Here is a 20,194-nt window from a genome sequence, read left to right as displayed (position 1 = left end):
TAAAAGTAGTGTCATATTATCTAAGAACTAAATCAACTTCATCAGAACAAAGAATAATAAAATCCATATAAAGCCAAATCTCAAGACTAGGTTGTGTTTGTAACGTACTTTTATCCTTTAGGAAGGGGATGCCAAACCATGTCTGATAGCAATTAACAATAACCATTATTATATAGCAGAAAGCACTGATCTTTAGATAGCAAATTTCCTTCAAGTTCAGTGGCAAAGCACAGGTAACTACAGGCAAAAAGAGCTCAGAGCATATGTCTGTTTACATGACCAGTACCCGAACATTTATCATTTGTAGAAATGGTGACCTCATGCTGTTCAGATGGTTGCACCAACTGACAAATGAAAGATTCACAGCCTTTTTAAAAGTATGCCTTCTGATATTTTTTTGCATACAAATGTAAACATTTGTTGAACCATACTTGTCCATTGATCAGCAAGAAGCACTTAAGCATGCATGCAAGTATCAGACCCTTAGTATCTGTTAATCTAAGTCAGTACAGTTTAGTGTCAGAAGGCAGACAAACCTCAATGCCGATTAACATCAAGGTTATGACATATAAAAGAACCAAATTATATGATGTACGTGATAAAGTTACCATGAATAGAAAATGCAGAAAAATGGAAAATAGAGGGTTTAAACTATTGGCAAAAAGAACAGTTTATGTTAGTTGTTTATACAACACATCTATATCAATATCTACAGAATTATAGATGTGAAATGTTAAAACTCTAAATAATTTCTTGTTCTCCAAAGTCCAAGATTATATTTAACAACTTAAAAGAGACTAAAATATATATATACACACATTGCTATTTCTCCTTGTTATATAAAAGTGGCATCCATATCATTAGAAGGCTCCAACTATAATGTAAGCATACTAAGAAGTAAAATTTGTTAGCATTTGCATACGATGAAGGCAATACAAGTACAAAGTCTTGGGTGACTTTCAGTGTTACATATGCATAAAGCTGCATGCAGTGCAAGAGAGTGGGCAACCACTCAACTGGAAGTATACACAGAAGAAAACACTCAGGACTACAACTCACTCATCATCCTCTATATGTTTTTCAACAAGACGGGATGCAGCAGCTGGTCTGCAATGTGTACATAGATCCACCATTGAGTCAGAATCACCATAATACTAACAGCCATCTTTGTTAGCATAATAAACACACACATTGAACACACACAAATGCTTGTCTGCAAGTGAAATCCAAGCTGTGCTAGCTTCACACCATCACATCAGTATACAACTGTAACCATGACTCTATAAATATATCAGTCTGTACCAAAACATCAACAAAGCCATATGTAAACATATATTAGTAAAAGAACACCAGGCAGTGAAACAGTAGTGCAACATATGTAGATCCTTTACTAAGTAACCAAAAAAATACTATGAAAATAAAAACAACATGTAGACTAAAAGCATTTCCAAGAGAATGAAAAATCACCTTTTATACAACATGAAAACGAATTCTGCACATAGAAGTACACTGAAGTTACTCTATACTTCAACTGTCCAGCACCTATGGAAATAAAATGCTCTTTATGTACAGCATCACTTCCAAAGAGATTTTTCGCAGACTGCTGCAGCAAACACTGAGCCAACTTTCTTCCCCAACTCCCCAAAAAATCTTCATAAAAAATGTTGCATAGACATTACTCCTTTATCCAACCTTCCTTAATGTGCATCAAACACGTTGAATATTTCCAAGATATCCTTATCAACAGAAAAGCTTTATGATCTTCATCAGCATAAATGCTAAATAAAAGGCACAAGGACTTGTAGATCTACCATATGACCTGGCATCCTTCTTAGGAGGTTCATGTGTATGTGTGAGAAGATGTAGGTGGGCATGTGTGTCAACTGATGTGTATGTATATATGCTTATATGACGTTTATGTGTAATGATTGTGAGCAAAAGAAAAATTTCTGTTCTGGGCTTCCTCAGATAGACAATAAAGTTTAATCTGATTGGACAGACTGCCACCAAAGGCGCCTACAAAAAAGCCTGATGTGCACAACTGATTAACACAGGAGCTAACAACAGGGTTCATACAGGTGCGTCTTAACAAAACTGGCTGCCCAATTTTCCAGACTTTCAAAAACTCTGCACGAACCCTGTAAAAACCACAAACAAAAAGAATCCAAAGAGCAGCTTCACAGATCCTTACAAAAAAACTAAGTTTTATTAAGATACTTTAAAAGATTCTGATGCTAACCATAACACATGCATGACATTATCAATATACAACATTAAAAACCAGTGGCATGCCATGCAACATGAAATATGTGCCTCTGGTTTCTGCTTTTGAAACTAGACTCACTCAATGCCACTAGTGCTCAAGTGCTGGTTGTGCAGATACCCACATTTTTTTTCTTTCATTTTAAGCACATTCTTTTTTATGTCAATTTTATCTGGTTTATCAGAATGCAGCATGAATAATGTATTAAATACTCTCAAGTCCTTTTGCTGCTCTAGATTTGCCCCACAATTAAATCTGCCTGAGTATACTTTCATTATTGTCATTGATTACACAGCCCTGCTACCTCTCTAGGGAAGTGTTTATGTTTTCGATCTAATGTGTTGCATTCAAACACTAACAGCTACACACCCATAATATTTTTTATACAAAATTAAAGAACATTTCTTCAGCTATAAAATGCTATTTTATGACTGTAGTAATTGAGAGAGCACATTAAATATTTTGTTTTATATGTCACACTGTTACTCATTTGTAAAACTATTGGGAATTTTGTGTGTGTGTGTAATTATAGCAAAAAATTTTCAAGTTTTATTTTCAATTATTTTCAACATGTACACAAGTCACTGTCACCTTTCCTATAGGTGAGTGTAACAGTTTTTCTATAGTACATAATTCTAAGTCAAAGTTTTTCCAGTACTTACATCCCCCCACCCTCTCACACACATACATCCAGCAATGTTTACAATGACAAAGGAGGGGTGGCCATACTACCCACATCCAGAGTCTTGATTCAAGCCCTAAGATAGCATAGTCTGCTTTTCATGATGGGTCTTAGGTTGAAATTAGGAAGATGTTGAAATATTTTGAAATAGGAAATTTTTCAGGAGGCAGAAGCACTGACTAAGAATTTCTTTTTATAAATGACAGTTCAAACTCACAGTTTTCCTTCACGGCATCCATCCCTTAAAATGGGTTTGTCAGCACCTGTAGCAAAAAGGATTATAAACTTATTTTCTTCTTTATCATGCCTGCACTATCTTACAACAATTCTGGGCAAGAAGTATGCAAGGAGTAAAAAGATAAAAGTTCATCTTAAGGCTGTTTCGTTTATTCCTTGCTATTTCCTGAGGAGCAAAACACCTCGCCAGCAGGATTAGATGTCTTATTCTGGCAGATGATTAGGAAGGGGTTGACAGGTAAAAGTAACAGGTCTCAAAGACAAAACATGATACAGATGCGACAGCCATAGCTGAACATCTTACCTTCTGAACCTGCCAACAAGGTGGTGGCTAATGGGATCGATGGAGTGGAAAGAGACTTAGTAATGGGTGATAACCCTATATCCAAAGAACTATGGCCTTCCTCATAGGATCTGATTCCATGTGTGTCTGTGACAGAGCGTTTCTTCTCCATATAAATCACCTGCACAAGAACATAACGATGACTTTGGGACAAGGTAACATCTCATGATTTTTCTTAGCTGGTGGTAGATTTGACAACTTCTTAAAAACTTAAAATATTTTCTTCAGTTTCTGCTCTGAGTACAGAGAATGATCACCAATAGCAGTGCAGCCCACAGTAATACAACAGTGCCACAAGATTTCTGAATTGAAAATTATCTCAGAAAATATTACAAATCTCCTTAAAAGGATTCAACATCTTAAACACTTTTAGTTATCATCTCTGACCTTATTACAGCATTTTTTGTGACAAGTAAACTACTAAAATGCCAGTTCTAAATACACTGACATAATTGTTTTTCAAAACATTAAAAAATTTCAGAAATATGACAAACCTTGGAATTATCCAAACCAGTGTTGCCTGTAGCAAGAGTTTCCACAACTGTACCTGTAATCTCCTGTTCCAGCGACTTTTCTCTTGTAATTGCATCTTCTCTAACTATGAAATAAACAATTATATATGCTAAATCAGGGTTTAAAACTTTGACTTCATATATTTATTTTGCAAATTTGATTGATAACAATGATTTAAATGTTAATCCTTTAAATGAAGTTAAAAATGTAGGACTGGCATCTGCATATTCATCGTCACACTGAAAACAAGAAGGCAACTTCCCAAGTCCTCAGTACCAAGAAAAACAAGGCCAATACCTTGACAACATAAAAAATATGCAGAACAGATACTTTTGTCTTGAGCATTAGCAGCACTTGCTACCTGTATCTAGATTATGCAATGCAGAAAAAACCCTTCAAGATTTTGCCAGTCTACCATAATTTCAAACAACACAACAAACAATACACAACAATGTAGTCCCTTAACACACTGTACCTAGACTATTTACTATTGTATCAATGTGCTCAAAAGAGTCAAAACCAGTACATTAATCATCACTGTCAAAATTACATACTGGTGATGTAATTTATGTGCATTCGGACTATAAGAATTTCAAATAAATCATTTTAGGTTTTATTATCTCTCTCTCTCCTGTCTTTCTCTTACACACATATGCATTTACATGCATGAATACACACACATGTCCGCCCTCACATCCATGCTCTCTAAAGAGAACAAGGTGTCCAGTCTGTCCTTGTCCTCTAACTAGTGAGTCTCAAGGAACACTGTGCTTTCAAGGCTGTATATATCTGTCTTTATCATTATGAATTAAGAGCCATCATGAAGAAAACACTGGGCATAAGTGCTCCACCATATCAACAGGATCAGTTTTGAAATGCCATTCTCATCTCACCTGCCTGAAAAGGAGTGTAATTGTCAGAAGCTCTGGAATCTGCAGACATGGAAGGAAGGATATCTTCGTCCAAAGAGCTAAATAACGTGTCAGATTGATGTTGCCACTTTTGTAGTGGTGTGGCCGGTGGCGAAGATGACGTATTTGCTGCATCAACAGTATCCTCTCCCTCAGAAACATCTTCCCGGTCCAAGCCACTCAGACTGAGGCTGTGTAATAATATGACAATGTATGCTCATCCTAGCACAATTCTTAAAAAAAAAACATTTTCTCAAAACAACATTTTGTTCCTTTCCTAGAATTCTGCAAAAATGATTATTGCTATCTTTAGAGCACAATGATTTTATTTCGAACACATTTTTTTTCTTTCTACCTTAACCAGCGTGGGGGTGCTTTTGTCACCATGTTGACATGCATCAACACCTGCACTGGGCTTGCTTGTGTGCAACATTCTGTTCTTCTCTTTTGCAATTGGATTGTATACAATTTTCTCTATTACATAGAAACATTAACTGACTGGATCTATTGGTTTCCAGTCTGGCATGCTGTGTTTGCTTTGGCAGCAACCCTGAGTTGCAATTTTAATGTTTGATATTATGTCACAGGTGACTATTCACTCATATCACTAACTCTTGTTCTATGGAGATTATCTGCATTAAGTCCTGCAAAGCCTGCCTTTACTACCAAAATGCAGCTAGTCTTTGAACAGTTCTTTGTTTTACATTGTGACAGTTTTGTGGATATGGGTCAATGCAATGCAATAAGCTTGCCTGTTGGACAGGATGCTACATAAACTTAATTTATTATTATTATCTCCATCAAGTGTGCACAAGCATAAGCTGTGTGGTAGATTACCCAATTTTAAGAACAATGGATGATAATATGGGTCAGGGTTACTAAAGAAAAGTTAATTTCACTTTACAAGTTAGAAAAAATAAAATTTTTGATAATGTGATTTCTCCATTTGCAGAATTGTTTGGGTTTATTTCTATCTGTTCCTTGAATATGTTTTGAATCGTTGAACGTATCCATCTCATTAACATAATACTGATTTCACACACATGAGGTATTTATAGTAAACCTTCCCTACTAGACTAGCTAAAAAAATCGGGTCGTAACTTAGAGGGGCTGTAGTAGAGAGAGCAACTAGACTGCTTTCTGTCTGTTTTTACCTGAATCAACACCATCTCCTGGGTTTATGGTGTAAATTCATAATACAATAACCAACATAGCCCTGAGATCACACAACTTTATGGATAGTTAGCACAATACAATAAAGGATACAATGCAACCCTGCTCACTTAAGATATTAACATACACAAGTTAAAATTTTATATTTTAAAATAATCATGTGCTAGGAATGTACCTTTTGCCTGCCATTCCTATAGTTCTTCCCAGACTGATGGAAGTATTATCAGAAGGTCCATAAACATCTGCACCTAAAACCAACAAGCTCTCTGGACACCAGCTGCGACGCCTGTTGGATTCATCTTCTTTCATCCCCATATTCTGGCTCACACCACCAATAGCAATCTTTGTGATTACAGAATTGGAATCATCTAGTGACTCAGGAAAATCTGATGAGCTGTCCACTGTTATTCCATTCACACAGATGCGCACACCACCATCTGGTGTTTCTCCCACCCAGCCTTGGTCATGGCAGTCTTCACCATGTACCACCAACAAACCCTCAGCAACGCATATGTTCTTTTCATCCTCAGCTAAGTCCTGCATGGATCTGTGTTGATCTGCACGCAGCAATGCAGTCATGAAAAAAAAAGCTATTTAATCATGCATTTTCCAACTGTTACAATGCACATTCACCAAGTACTTTTCTTTCTAGCATTTCAATTTTCTACTTATGCAGATTAATAAAAAGAACTAGTTTTGTTCTTTACAGCTTTTTCTAAATACCATACCAGAGGATGTCTATCATTCTTAAATGAATATAAATGCAAGTAACATAAATTTTTTAAGTAAAGTGTGCAATTGTTATGTGCGTAGGGGTTTGTGGTTCTGGTAAATAATTATGCAAAATTACACTGTTTCTCCAATCCTCACTAAAATTTGGCAGGAATACTCCTTTTGTCTAAGAGGAAAATGTGCACTATGTTTGGTTGGCACATGTTTACCTGTTGTAAGATGTTAATGGTGCCACCAAATGAAATCTAAAAATTCACTTAACAGCAAATTTCAGCATACCTTTAGTATGCAGATAAAAAGTGTGACAACATAATAATTTAACAAGGCATGTTATAAGATTGAATAAAAAGGCAGAGAGGAAGGTGGTGAATGGAGCAAATGAGTAAATGAAAGATCCCTATGGCAGCTGGCATCACCACAAACTTTATCTTCCCCTTTCCTACAAACCCCAGCCATTGTCTCCTCCCCCTAACTCTTTTGGTCTGCTCCCTGAATGCACTGTATACTGATAGTCAGTCAGAAGACAGGACATCAGCTAAGCAATACCCAGAAACAAGACTCTTTGCATATTAGCTGTTTTGTTGCATTTTTTTTTCTTGCCTGCTTCCGCTTCTGCTTTTTTCTTCCTTGTCTTGCTTGTTAACACAACATTCAATGTGTGCATCATCCATCATTGCTCAGTGAAAGGGCAATGTCATGAGATTTGCCTGGATAAACTCAAGGGTAATGAGTACAAAGCTGTATGACATCATGGACAAAGCGAATCTTTATTGAAGAATGTACTATACACCATGTTTTTGTCTAACCCTAGACAAGCCTCTCTATTATTTTATCTGCAGACATACTGCTCTGAAGTGACTGCCTTGAGCAGTGATTGGTTAAGATGCGGACACAAGAGAAACCAAAAATGGGTTGGCAAACCTGCTTTTCGAAAACAGCGGTTTTAGGGTTAGGGTTATGTTTTTTCAAAAACAGCGGTTTGCCAAGACCTCTTGCCAACTGTTCCACAAACCAGTTTGGAGGACTGCTGGTTACACAGTAAAACGTTCAAGTATGCTGTTTCGAAAACTAAGGGCATGACAATAGCTGATGACAGAGTTGATCTGATCTGTTCATGTTAGTAAATGTGTTTGTGTGTATATATATCTAAGCCAACACCTGGTGAATATTTGTTTTAAACATTTATGCCTCCAAAGTGTGTGTTTTTGATTTATCTTCTGCTATGGTTGTATTTGTAAGCTAAAGAATTATTAATTTAGAGTGTAATTCTAATTATGCATAATTCTAATTTTAATAATGACCGCACTATTCTAGCAATAGAACTGTTGAAAAACAATAGCCATCATTTCAGCAATTGTGCTACATAAGGGACCCATAGTTCATGATCAATTTATAAACAATTCACTCAAGTGAATGGTTTAATGTTCAGTCAAGCTGGCCAGTGGCCATGGAAGCCATGTTGAAAAACTGAAAACCAACACAAACTTTTTAGGACGGGTTCTAAAACAGTGAACAGGCTCCAAACAGAAGCCAAATAGGTCTGCCAAAACATTTCTTTCCTTTTACAAGTAAATGTGTATTGTGTGTCTTTAATATATGTCTAATCTTGCTCTACAAGAGTTGACTGATGTAATTTATTTTCCTCATGTAGACCACTGACCATTGACGGTGGATGAGGGTGCATTAGGTGGGGGACAACATCATGTTACAAAGCATAAATGAAAAATGCTATCATGCCTATAATAGAAATGCAAATTTACCCCATTCTTGAATTGGTGACAAAGGACAAGGATGGTGATGAACATCAAGAGCTGGACATGAACTGCTGAAGCGCGCAAGATGTAGCTTGCGAGATTTCTGTTTGTGACCATAAAACAAAAACCTAACAAACTCACATTACTGAAAACACCACACATTTATTTGGCATTTGCCCTATTTTACAATACAGTAGGTTCTACCATGATTCTATCTTATGGAACAGAAGACCAGAAAAGAAAAGTTCTGATAAGAGTACTAGAAGCAGCTTAAATCTTATAATTAAAGCACATTGCTACAAACTTGATTACAGTTTAATGTACCTGAGCTTCCATAATTTTCCTATGTTGTTTGCTCCCTCTATGCCATAACAGGTCTTCATTCATGCTATGGCATATGCTTAAAGTTTCTTCTGCACAAAATGAACAATAATGTTAACCAATTACAAAACAATCAGTTTTCATATGTGTGAAATGCTTTAGAAATGCTCTCACCTCTAAATACAACCTTTTGAAATTCATTTAAAATCTGAAATAAGACCCTAAAAATAGAGGACATTCAAGCCACATCGGGATTGCTCAAGTGTAATTTGTCATTGAAGATGAGGAATTTCACTGCTTTCAGAAAAACGTGCACTCGACGAAGTAACCCGAGCGCACGGAATTCTGGAAGTGTGATGCTTCTTTGGAAAAAACAATGGCTGACTCGATCACAAGCTGCATTTTTATACTATTCAAACATTTGTATTGCTATTGGAATATTTCTGCATGTAATCTAATTGCACTCACTTGTTTGCTTTCTAAAATGGATTCTTTATTATGTCTCTGATATATTAGGGTAGCTTTTGTTTGATTTTTTTACATGTGCAGAAAGCAGCAGAAGGCTTTCAGAAATAACAGCAGAGTATTTATTTTACTAAAAAGAGATAAGACATGGAAGGTGCATTTTGTCCCACACAAAGAAACTAAATTTTCAAGAAAGTGCTGACAGGTACACATTAGTTAACACCATACAATACATTAATACACAAACTATGCACTAAATACCTCCATTCCACATGGAACCTACTTTCTGTTCACAAAAACAGAGATTAGCACGAGAAAAATGTTCAATATTACAAACTCTCTCTTCCCCTACCATGCACCCCAGAGAATGACAAATAAAATATCACTCATTTTTATCTATTCTGCTCTAAATATATTCCTTCCTTTATACTCCAGAAGATCATTTGAATGTTTGCTATAGCTGTGACCCACACTCTGAAAGATGAAAAATAGTTCTAAACATACTTGTGACTCAGAAGACTAATGCCAAGACAGTGTGAAAAGTTTTTGTATTGTGGCTAATCCTTCTTCGGAGTCTCCTCTACAAATCTTCAGCCAAAGAAATAAGGCCATTTATATGCACAGCAGTAGGGTTACATAACATCCAAGATACCAGAAGTCATTCAAAACATTACTTAGGCAATTACATTAAAAGATTTTTACCTCTATCAGAAATCCACCATGTCTTAAAGAAGTGAGGAAATTTGAAAAGAAATCGAAATTACTTAACCTGAACAAGATGATTTTCAAAAATGATCAGCCAAATTTATGCTTCATTACTGCCTACTCTTCTCCTTAAGCCAATAGTCTGCTAAGTATGATTTTGTAAATGAATATTACAGTGAAGTGAAATACATTCACAGCACCAAACAGGTTTCTCCACAACACTCTGCAAAGTTCATTCCAGTCCAATGAAAATCTACAAATTTTATTCCAGTGAACCCAATATAGCTCAGTATCAGGAAGTGAATTTAACCTCGAGCCTAAGACATCAACAGTCTTACACCATAACATGGCAATAAAGCTTAGAGGGAGTTACAATTATCATGGCCTTAGCATTAATATCTTTTCCAACAGCAGATTTACCAACAAGACTCACGATGTATTAATATTCCATTTCGTATATATACCTATGAAATATTTTTTTAATATTCAAGTACTTTTCCATCATTTAAATGGAGGTCACAACATTATGCTGTGATTAACATTAAAATACTGTGGTCCTGAAAATGCCTATCGTTTACAGTTGCATCAAAATCCCAGGAAGTAGTACTGTTGCCTTTATAATCCTCTTATACCTGACTGGAGATGTGAGTAAATTTAAGTTTAATTTCTTAGGGCATGGCTCATACATAAGAGGTCATGGACTTACTATTCAACAAACCAACTCCTAAAAGTCAACATACTTAATAATGCACAAATAATTTTTAAAAAATAGTAATATATTTAGGAAAACAAATAAATGTGATTTTTTTCTGTAAAATGCAAATAGTAGAATTTTGGAGTTGGGCAACACTTGCTTCAATTTTGCAGGCATTCCAGATGGGTTTAAACACATTCCTATCTTGATATCAAAGATCATAAATACAAGGACAGATCATGATGCTTACTGTCAAAAGTTTCATGATGAGAGTACCCCCAAGCGGAGATCATATTTAGTTTGAAAGTGGCAACGCCATACAAGTCTCGACAAGTTAGTGTGCACTGCAGCAGCATTCTGAATTCAAGATTTGCTTGTCCAGAAAAGTTTGTTTTTAAATTTTTCGACTAAAGATGAAGCTAGGTGATAATAACATTGCAAAAATTTCAGTTTAGATCAAGATGGATTTGCCGAGACTTCAGACAGTTTGACCTATTTCCACTGGCATTTTACTTTAGTTGAACTAACAGCTCCAGCATAATAATCTCCAAAAATCAATACGGCATAAAATAAAGCAGATAAAAACAGTGCTTGAAATGTTTTGCGGGATAAAGGGATGCCAGCAAAGTGAGTTATTATTGTTAGTGGCAGCCAATTATCAAAAACTATAAAATTTAGGACAAAAGTAAAATGAGTAAAGTAGGATTTGGTGAGCAGTTGATCTACACACTATAATAACAGGTGCATGAAATAAATATTTTAACAAGAAAACAAATAATTATAAAAAATGTATATTTTATTGCACCTATGTTATTTATTTCCTATCATGGATGCTTGAAGTGGAGACAGAACTGAAGGTGAGATGATCTACTCACAGAGATGGATTGGTTTAAGAACCTTGTCTTCTGTTTTGTGTGTTCACGCTTGTGTTCACACTATGTGATTTTATTAAGTGCCTTGATAAATGTGCTTCATAAATCTAATTTATTGTTATTGCTTTGTGTTGATTGATGATGAATTAAATCCATTGGCACTTCTTTTGCAACCTACATATGATTTATCAACTGTGATTCTGTTTGAGTGTGTGTAGGTATATGCATATGTGTACATATGCACCAGGCCTAGCAGACACATAAACAAGGCTAGATGAATGGTAAAAAACAAGGTTCACCTTTTTTAAAAAAAAGCAACAAAAACTATAATTAATGTTTTTCAAGCAATTCTTATATACACAGAAAAAGGTAATTGGTTCCTAGATCACCAAAAAATGTAAAATACAGGCAACTGTCACTTCCCTTGAACTATTTACAGTCTAGTCATTGTCTCACCCTGCGAACTTTTGCAGGCTGGGACAATGACCGTCTTTGAATTCACACTTTTTTAGCTAACTTTTCTCAAAACTGGCATATTTCGTTCATGAATGGTTTATCTTAATGCATTATCATTTAGTCTCCATGTGGTCAATCTTTTTTTTTAATGCTTTTATTATGATACCATGATTTGCTGTTATCACTGTACTGCACTTGAAGCATATACATCAACTTAAATTTCAATACACAACGTTACAAAATTAATTTGAACACTAGAAATGTGATTAAAAGACACAGCATTAATTTTCTTAACTTTGATTTATTGATTTACAAAATACACTATTCAAAATACAATTGAAGAAAACGAACTTACCATGCATAAGACATTGCTCAAAATTGCTCTGGGAACTAGAACTTCCCACAGAGGATGGATAAACATCATAAGAATAGTGGTCAGGGCTGTGTTCAGCACTAGGGTCAGGAAGAATGTTATCAGAGTAAGCAATCTGGTTCATATGTTGTTTCTGCAATTGCAGAATCCTCTCCAATGCTTCTTCAACTTCATGTTGATTTCCGATTTCTGTGACAGACACTCCTTCTGTTACTGTTTTAGCGATTATTTGCTTTCATCTACATCATCTGGCCTCACCATAAAATAATAAACTTCCTCATATAGTTTGGGTCGAAATGACAGCTGACCCAATGAACAAGCAGTCGCTTTCAAAACGTAATTATTTTGTGTGATTTCTGAAGAAAATTGTAAAGTAGGGTTAGCCGTTAGCAAAAAGTAATTTTAAAATGTATCTGGGTTTCTTTTTCAATGCAACTTTTTCAGCAACAAAAAATAGTCATAATAAAGCACAAACTGCTGTTGGTTGTAAGTCACATTAGGGAGGTAATCCTAACAGAGATGATGTTTAGTTAGCAAAATATGTCCATGAAAAAAGTTTTGGGTCTTCTAAGAAGTCGTAATCAGAAAGTCTTACAATAAATGTCTGATTTATATGACACATAATCATGCTCATGTAGGAACATGCTCTCAGCGATAAAGACAAGAACAGAATACTAAATACAAAAGGAGAAAAGTAATTACAAACATGGAAAACACAAAGATGAATCAGGAAACAAACGGCAAGGATGAAGAGTGTCATAAATCTGCAGCAGATGACAAGCAGGTAGACTAGTCAATAAACTAAAATTATAACTACTGACAACTATAATGATTGGTGTAAGGATTAATGCTTGTGGAACAAATGTGTTTTTCATACATGTTTAAAGGATTTGTTGGTGGGTAGATGGAAAGGGAAGAGAGTTCCACTATTTTGCAGCAGAGTAACTAAAAATATGATGACCATAAGTGATTGTTTGGGTGACAGGGATAAGTCTTAATAAAGAGGTTTTCCTATAATCCAGTTTGCTATCTGAATATAATTATCATGTGAAATCAAAATTTTAGGGTAATATACCTGGTTCCTGAAAGTAAGACTGAAATCTCTGTTGCTGTTGGGTCTTTTGTCCAAATGAAGATGGCCATTCTGTCTGATAAGGTCGACTGAAACCTCTATCACCACACTTTAAAGCTGCTTCCATTTTTCGTAGCATTTCAAGACTTTCCTCTGCACAGAAGGAGGCAAAATAATCATTGATCACCTTTCATAAAGAACCTCACAAAATAAAAGTTTACACTGTAACCTCTAGCTATTATAATTATTGCTTTATGCCCCCTTTTAGGGTTCAAGAATGGCCAATAATGTTATGTATGTGTGTGCACATCCTCTCTATGGATAAATGCAGTTTATGTCCTATCACTTGTGTTGTATGCATGTTTGATCCATCCTACGACCAAATCTGTGGTGTGGATAGGAGGATTTGCAGCCTCACAATTTTTCAGCTGGATTGAGCAAGCTGGGACTTCATACTGGCTTCATATGTATGGCTTCATATCATACTGCTCATCATGTATGCCAGGTGCTTGGTTGGGTTGTCTAGTATCTATGAAAGTTGATTTTAAATTCTTCTTTAACTTTTACTAGATTATCTGACTATTATGAAAATAACTATGAGGAGATGGGCTCTGCCAAACCCCATTTGCTGATTAACCAGCCTAACTGCAGTAACTTTAGGCTGTGGCATGCTGTGCAGCAGGGGTGGGGCTGACCAGATGCTTAACAAAAGAACTGATGGACAGATTATGGACGTAGAATGTGTCGAAGGTAGAGTTAGAGTCAACCTGATGGTTGTCATGATGTCGGCCACACCCCTATTACAATGGAAGGCTAGGACTGTTGCTACCGCTTGCACATCAAACTTTAAAACAGCAAGATGTAGAAAGTGACAGCTGTTCATGAGTATCTTAATGACTGTCTTGATCCAAAAGGACAAGGTCTGTGGAGAGACAAGCCTAAGGTCTGGCCAAAGAGGAACAACTGGGATTGTCCATCTTGCAGATAGGTTCTAAATGCCCTCACTAGGTCTCGCAGACACGCTGGGTCATCATGACTGGAAAAATGCAGAAGCCGGATTGAGATGGAAAAGCGTCAACTCCCCAAAACCAGAGGGTCTGGCAAGGTAGAAACTTCACTGTTCCAACGGTTGCAAGAAGGTCCACAATTTTTCTGCAGTGACATTATTCATTGTTCTTGATCTTATTAAAAGAACTGAGGACATCAAATTTAAAATCTGCAACTCAAAGGAAGCCACCCATTCAAAGACCAAAACTTACTCATGTCAGATCTAATGAATGCCTTCTCCCATTCACATAAAATATTGAACATTTATTTTTCATGTCTTTGTTCATTATGATCTATGAAACTGTATCAACTGCACTCACCCAATGTCCTGGTTTGGTCTGAGTCAAGGGACACGGTCAACGATGTGCTGTTACTACCACAGCTATGAAGAAGACCATACTCTGTACTTAAAGCTTTTGCTGTATTTTCCACTTTCATACCACTAGTATTGTACCTGCAATGGCAAAGACCCAAACTGTTTTCTTAAAATAAATAATAATAAAAGGCAGTTTAAAAGCTACTCAGATCTTTTTAATTCTTCATAAATTTTTAAAACAGATTTAAATTTTGCTTTTAATAATTGTTCACAATGAAGATGATGTTTCATTTACTCAAAAATTCATGCCACATGATGAAGGTTTTTTTTTTAAATCATTATTTGCTAGTTCTTACCCAGCAAACAATTCTGCGATGTCATAGAAGCCACTGTCAGCAGCAACACCACAGGGCTGTTGACCTTCATGATTGATCACATGCAGAGCTTCTTGGCTGCCTGGTTTAGTCAGCAGGAACAAGGCTGTCCGGTGCAGACCAAGCCTTCCTACAAGATGCAGCAATGTTTCTCGACATCCGGCTGCTGCACATGACATTACAAAAATTAATCTGTTCTTTTTCCTGGCATTTGCATATTTTTATAGATTAGTACCATTGTACTCAGTATTTTCCAGGTGTGCTAATATTTTTTTTTTTCTCACCTTTGGTTCTTCTTTGGCTCTTGCAGGTCTCCTATGATTTTATTCCCCCCTTTAGATCTGCCAATTCATTTGTCAAGCTTATTCACTTTAACCGTCTCTTCACCTATAACGCTGGAATATTTGAATCATACGCTGTTTCTCCCTGCCTACGTCTGTTTAAAGCTTCCCTAACACTGAGATCTGAAAGACCTTTGTTAATATGTTTGTTTCAAATGACTGGTTTATTTTTCCTGACATCTAAGTAAATTAATAACCCTCATTTCTTCACAAGATACAACCCTTCCATGCAAAACAAATTAAATAAATTTGATTCACGATGTCATGTCAGTGTGCTTGTCAACTGGGACAGCTGAATGGCATAACAAGGAATACATGTTCCTCATGACAACATGGTTTCTTTTTCTTGAAGCATAATCACTTAGGTGTGTCAAACACTTTTGTATGTTGTGAGTGGAAAGAGGGCATAATTCGTCAGTTCTGGAAATTTAGTAATTTTTAAAAAGTGTGCAGTTATGAGGGTTTTCAAGAGATAATCTTGTTTTCTTCAGATGGTTTTATGATTCAAATTTTGAAAATCAGTTCTGTGCTGCATTGTGTATTTCAGATTACACATTTGCCTTCAAATAAATCCACATACATGTATTAAGGCCCTCTCAAATGTTGATTATATAAAAATTCTGTCCTTTTGGTATTTCATTCACAAAACATTGCAAGCAAACCTAAAAATGCTACACATATTAAAAGAATACTTAATAAAATCAGTTGATTAACAATGCTACAGACTGTTTGTTGAGCTTGTGAAATGAACATAAACTTAAAACAGGATTTAACTTACACTGATCATTACCAAGAAGATCCCAGCCTTCAGGGTATGTTGCATGTTCTAGAGCAGCCTTTAGTCTTTCATCCAATGTTGATAAAACTTCATTAGCCAGATCAAACTGGTCAGATTTAATAAGTTCAAGGTTATCCAAAGCATGAGGATTGTTTACACAATTAACAAGGAACTCTGCAAGGAAGTATGCAGAGTCATATATATAGTTAAATTCTCCTCCACTCAGTTGTTCATACTCATTGAAGGATACACGGCGAAGTACTAGCAGTGCCACTGTTTCAGCATGGGAGTGAGCTGAAAACAGACAGGAAAGCTGAATAAAGACCGTTAACAATGGACAACACAAATCATTCATCTTGCTTATTACTCAGTGCAGATAGCTTTGACAATCTCTTTATTCATTTTTGTTTTAATTTTTGCTCTTAACATATAAAGACTCTAAATACTTTTTAACAAAAAATACAGTTTTATTTCTTACCTAATTCCTTATATTCACTTTGCTATCAACATTATGTTGCTACCATGGGACTCAACAATCATGTTAAAAAAAGCAACAACCTACAACATATCTTAACTGTAGAATTCTAAAGTACTCTTGAGAAAGACTTTTTTCTGTTTTGCTCATTCTAGACTTAGAAATCAATGCAGATGCAAGAACTTTGTGTATTTACACTAATTTAACATGAAGCTGTAAAAGCACACAGATGATTATAGCAGTAATGATAAAACAAAGCTTCTGATAAAAAGCTAACTCAAAAGTTATCAAATATTTGTGATAGACCTCAGTTCAGTTGACAGTATCTGAAAATTAAATACCTTCCCGATTCTGACCACAACATCTTTTACACATGCATTTGCTACATAAATGTTATCTTTATTACACCTCCCCAACCTGACTTTGGACCAGTAGTTTGTGAACAACTTTTTGCAAAAGACAAGTCAATCTACAATGACAGCTACAAATGTCAAATGTTATCAACAGTGCCATGTCTATTTTGAACAAGTTCGGCCACCATCTTACTAAAGAAAAAATGACCACTTGGCAATACACAGAGAACAAATCACACAATGCAGTATGACTCGATGTTCTTTTAAATCATCATGTTTTATTTTAATCCTTTGTTGTCGTTATTCTTCAGTTTAGAAGTTTTTATTAAATGTGTTTGCAGAGGTTCTGTTAATATGAAAGAAGTGTTACTGCTCTGGTTTTTATTTAGCCTACGTCTGGTCAGTTCAACTTTTGGTTTTAAACTATGTGGCCTTACATAATGGCAAATAGTCATGACGTGATCGATTTAAGTCAGGCAGAGGTCAGTGTGATATGGTTTTTAGTCAAAACGACTGGCCTCTGCCCACTGTTATTTCTCTAACAGTGTATGTATCAGTCAATCAAGCTTCATTAAGACCTTCTGCACGCCAAGATAGCTGGTGACATTTTTTACCATTTTGGAAACTATTTGATACACTATTCACTTCTACGTGACCATTAAACTCCACTGTCTAAAAGGACTAGACATAAATAAATGCTCAAAAATAAACATTTAGAAATGCCACTTTGATACACCTAATTTTATTTGGATTAGCAAGAAAGTGATATTTCATGATGGTCTAATTTAAGAACAGTTTACTTTTACTTGAAGTAGGTAGCAGCCGTCGCCTAGTGGCGGACACGGTGTTTTCAAACTACTTTTTGGTACGTTATACCTCTGTTTTACATGAAATTTACATCAAACTTCAATTCTAATTTCTTATATATTCAATAATGGGATTTAGAATTCCTACCTGAACATGGTATTAAGTAAATTAGTGAATGAATGCATGGAGATTTTGAATTTCCTTTTTATCTACTTTTTCTTCCTGTAAATTTTGAATAAATGTTTTAAGATAGATTTACAACCCACAAATAGCTTACATAACCCTGGATAATCTTGCCAAATTTAGTAGCTGTATCTGTTGTAGTTTAAAAGATACAGATGCCTCTAACAAAGACATATTCATTCCATATTAGTCTACCTAAAAAATGAGAGAACTATCAAACTTTGAGGTTACAGGTAGATAAAATGTGGACACTAGCACACCTAGAAAAAAAAATGGAATTCAAAGTATTTCTACTGAGTTTATCATTTTCAATATGTAGTAATTCATTACTCTTTGTTTTTGAATCCCTCAAATATGCTCTTAAAGTAAAATCACATAGGCAAAATTTTTCATTTCTGCTTATTTTGGATCATGTGTTTAAGGTTAACTAATAAAACCTGAGCAGTTGATTTTGTTTGTCTGAACAACCTACAGCAACCTATAGTAGCAAAATGTTTAAGCTTTTATTGTTATCTTTATTTGTCATAAAAAATGGCAAGTTTGCAAAGCCAGGAAACAAATTCTCAAAATACAATAAAAACACAGTTTCGCAGTTTTGAAGTTATAAATCTCTGCTTTTAGAAATGATAGAACCTAACTTTTTTTGTTTTTCTAGTATTTTCCTACACATTACAGAAACACACATTTAAAAGTGATATACAAATAAAATTTTGACTGCTGCTACCTTATTTTGATTTATACTTCTGCAATGCTCATTGTTCATGATTTTTTTTATGCTTCAAATTCATGATTCAGTATCAATATGAATGTCAAAATCTCACAGACAATAAATTAAAGGTGAAATAAATGTTTTTCATCAACCAATTTCTCTTTTCCTCTACCTATGCTCACCTGGAATGGGTGCTTGCCATATTCTACCACCATTGTAGTGCATTGTGACAAGGTGCCGCTGAGTACTTCCCTCCAGTGCTAAAAACATTTCATCCTCTTCATTAACTGCAAGGATGTTTTCATAACATATGCTCACCTCCAGCATACAGCCCCCCTGCAATATCAAGTTACATATGATGGTTTATATCTATGTATATCAAAATATCGTCAAACTGCAAACTGTACGTAAAAAGTTCAACCAAAGTTAGAAAATGCTTCTTATGAAAACGAAATGGATGTATTAGAGAGAGAGGGAATGTGCAGAAGAGCTATAGCTGATAAGGGAAGGTGGATAACTGCACAAGAACTGAGTTGCAATCACTTTTCTTTTCGTTCTCCAATGAAATAAACTCACAGATCTCAAAATCTAGATTGAATTGGTAACTGTTCCTTGCCAAGAGACAATCCTTTTCCTCTAATCTTTGTCTGACTTTATGCAATAAGCTTAAGCCGTATCATTCAAGACCAGTGGCGGACTGGCCAGTCGGGCATTGGTGGGCAGGTGGGCTATTTTGTTCTACAGAATAATATTATAAGCCTATTTTAGTGAGAAGGGCCACTCTGTAAATAATTCCAGGCCACCTTAAAGCTCCAGTCCGCACATGTTCAAGACTATGCTTTAGACAACTTGTCTTGCTGTAACTCTAACAAGATATATAATTTTGTGGGAAAAGATATGATTAACAATAGAATATCATTTTTACAAAGAGTAAGAAGTAATACAACTAAAGAAAATAGTTTAATTTATAACAATTAAATCTTCCTTCTTCAATATTCCATAGCAAATCTAATGAAGAAAAAAAAACCACCATCATAGTGACATTACTGACTTCAATTCATGATCCGATAATGTTCAATAAATAATATCATATAAGCATTTAAGCATTTTGGATTTGCACCTTTCAAAACATTAAATTTAAGAAACCAAAATAAAAAATACTTGCATATACAGGAGCCTCTCTTGGGATATAATCCATATTACAAAATCCTGAAAAATGTTTATACAAATATTTTAGAGCTATTT

General features: G+C 35.3%; 1 protein-coding gene across 6 annotated transcripts in view; it reads right to left on the bottom strand.

The window, feature by feature from the left end:
• Window positions 1-20,194, bottom strand: part of LOC112554130 (A-kinase anchor protein 13-like) — a 69,838-nt gene that overhangs the window by 48,936 nt on the left and 708 nt on the right. For 3 of the 6 annotated variants that reach the window (XM_025221740.1, XM_025221742.1, XM_025221741.1), the window contains exons 2-16: window positions 20,115-20,158; window positions 19,132-19,285; window positions 16,423-16,716; window positions 15,286-15,469; window positions 14,934-15,067; window positions 13,570-13,719; window positions 12,477-12,683; window positions 8,933-9,021; window positions 8,615-8,711; window positions 6,298-6,679; window positions 4,932-5,140; window positions 4,020-4,123; window positions 3,487-3,646; window positions 3,163-3,208; window positions 1,060-1,107 (exon numbers count right to left, since the gene is read on the bottom strand). In XM_025221740.1, coding sequence (XP_025077525.1) covers window positions 1,060-1,107; window positions 3,163-3,208; window positions 3,487-3,646; window positions 4,020-4,123; window positions 4,932-5,140; window positions 6,298-6,679; window positions 8,615-8,711; window positions 8,933-9,021; window positions 12,477-12,683; window positions 13,570-13,719; window positions 14,934-15,067; window positions 15,286-15,469; window positions 16,423-16,716; window positions 19,132-19,285; window positions 20,115-20,147 — 2,291 coding nt within the window. In that variant the 5' untranslated portion in view covers window positions 20,148-20,158. Of the gene's footprint in view, window positions 1-1,059; window positions 1,108-3,162; window positions 3,209-3,486; window positions 3,647-4,019; window positions 4,124-4,931; window positions 5,141-6,297; window positions 6,680-8,614; window positions 8,712-8,932; window positions 9,022-10,096; window positions 10,196-12,476; window positions 12,684-13,569; window positions 13,720-14,933; window positions 15,068-15,285; window positions 15,470-16,422; window positions 16,717-19,131; window positions 19,286-20,114; window positions 20,159-20,194 lie in introns of those variants that run through there. The other 3 variants (XM_025221743.1, XM_025221745.1, XM_025221744.1) reach the window with 3 other exon arrangements.

Source organism: Pomacea canaliculata, linkage group LG13 (genome assembly GCF_003073045.1).
Source record: "Pomacea canaliculata isolate SZHN2017 linkage group LG13, ASM307304v1, whole genome shotgun sequence".
NCBI classification, from domain to species: domain Eukaryota; kingdom Metazoa; phylum Mollusca; class Gastropoda; order Architaenioglossa; family Ampullariidae; genus Pomacea; species Pomacea canaliculata.
The sequence above is the reverse complement of the archived record's forward strand: the minus strand, read 5'-3'. Positions and strand labels throughout refer to the sequence as shown.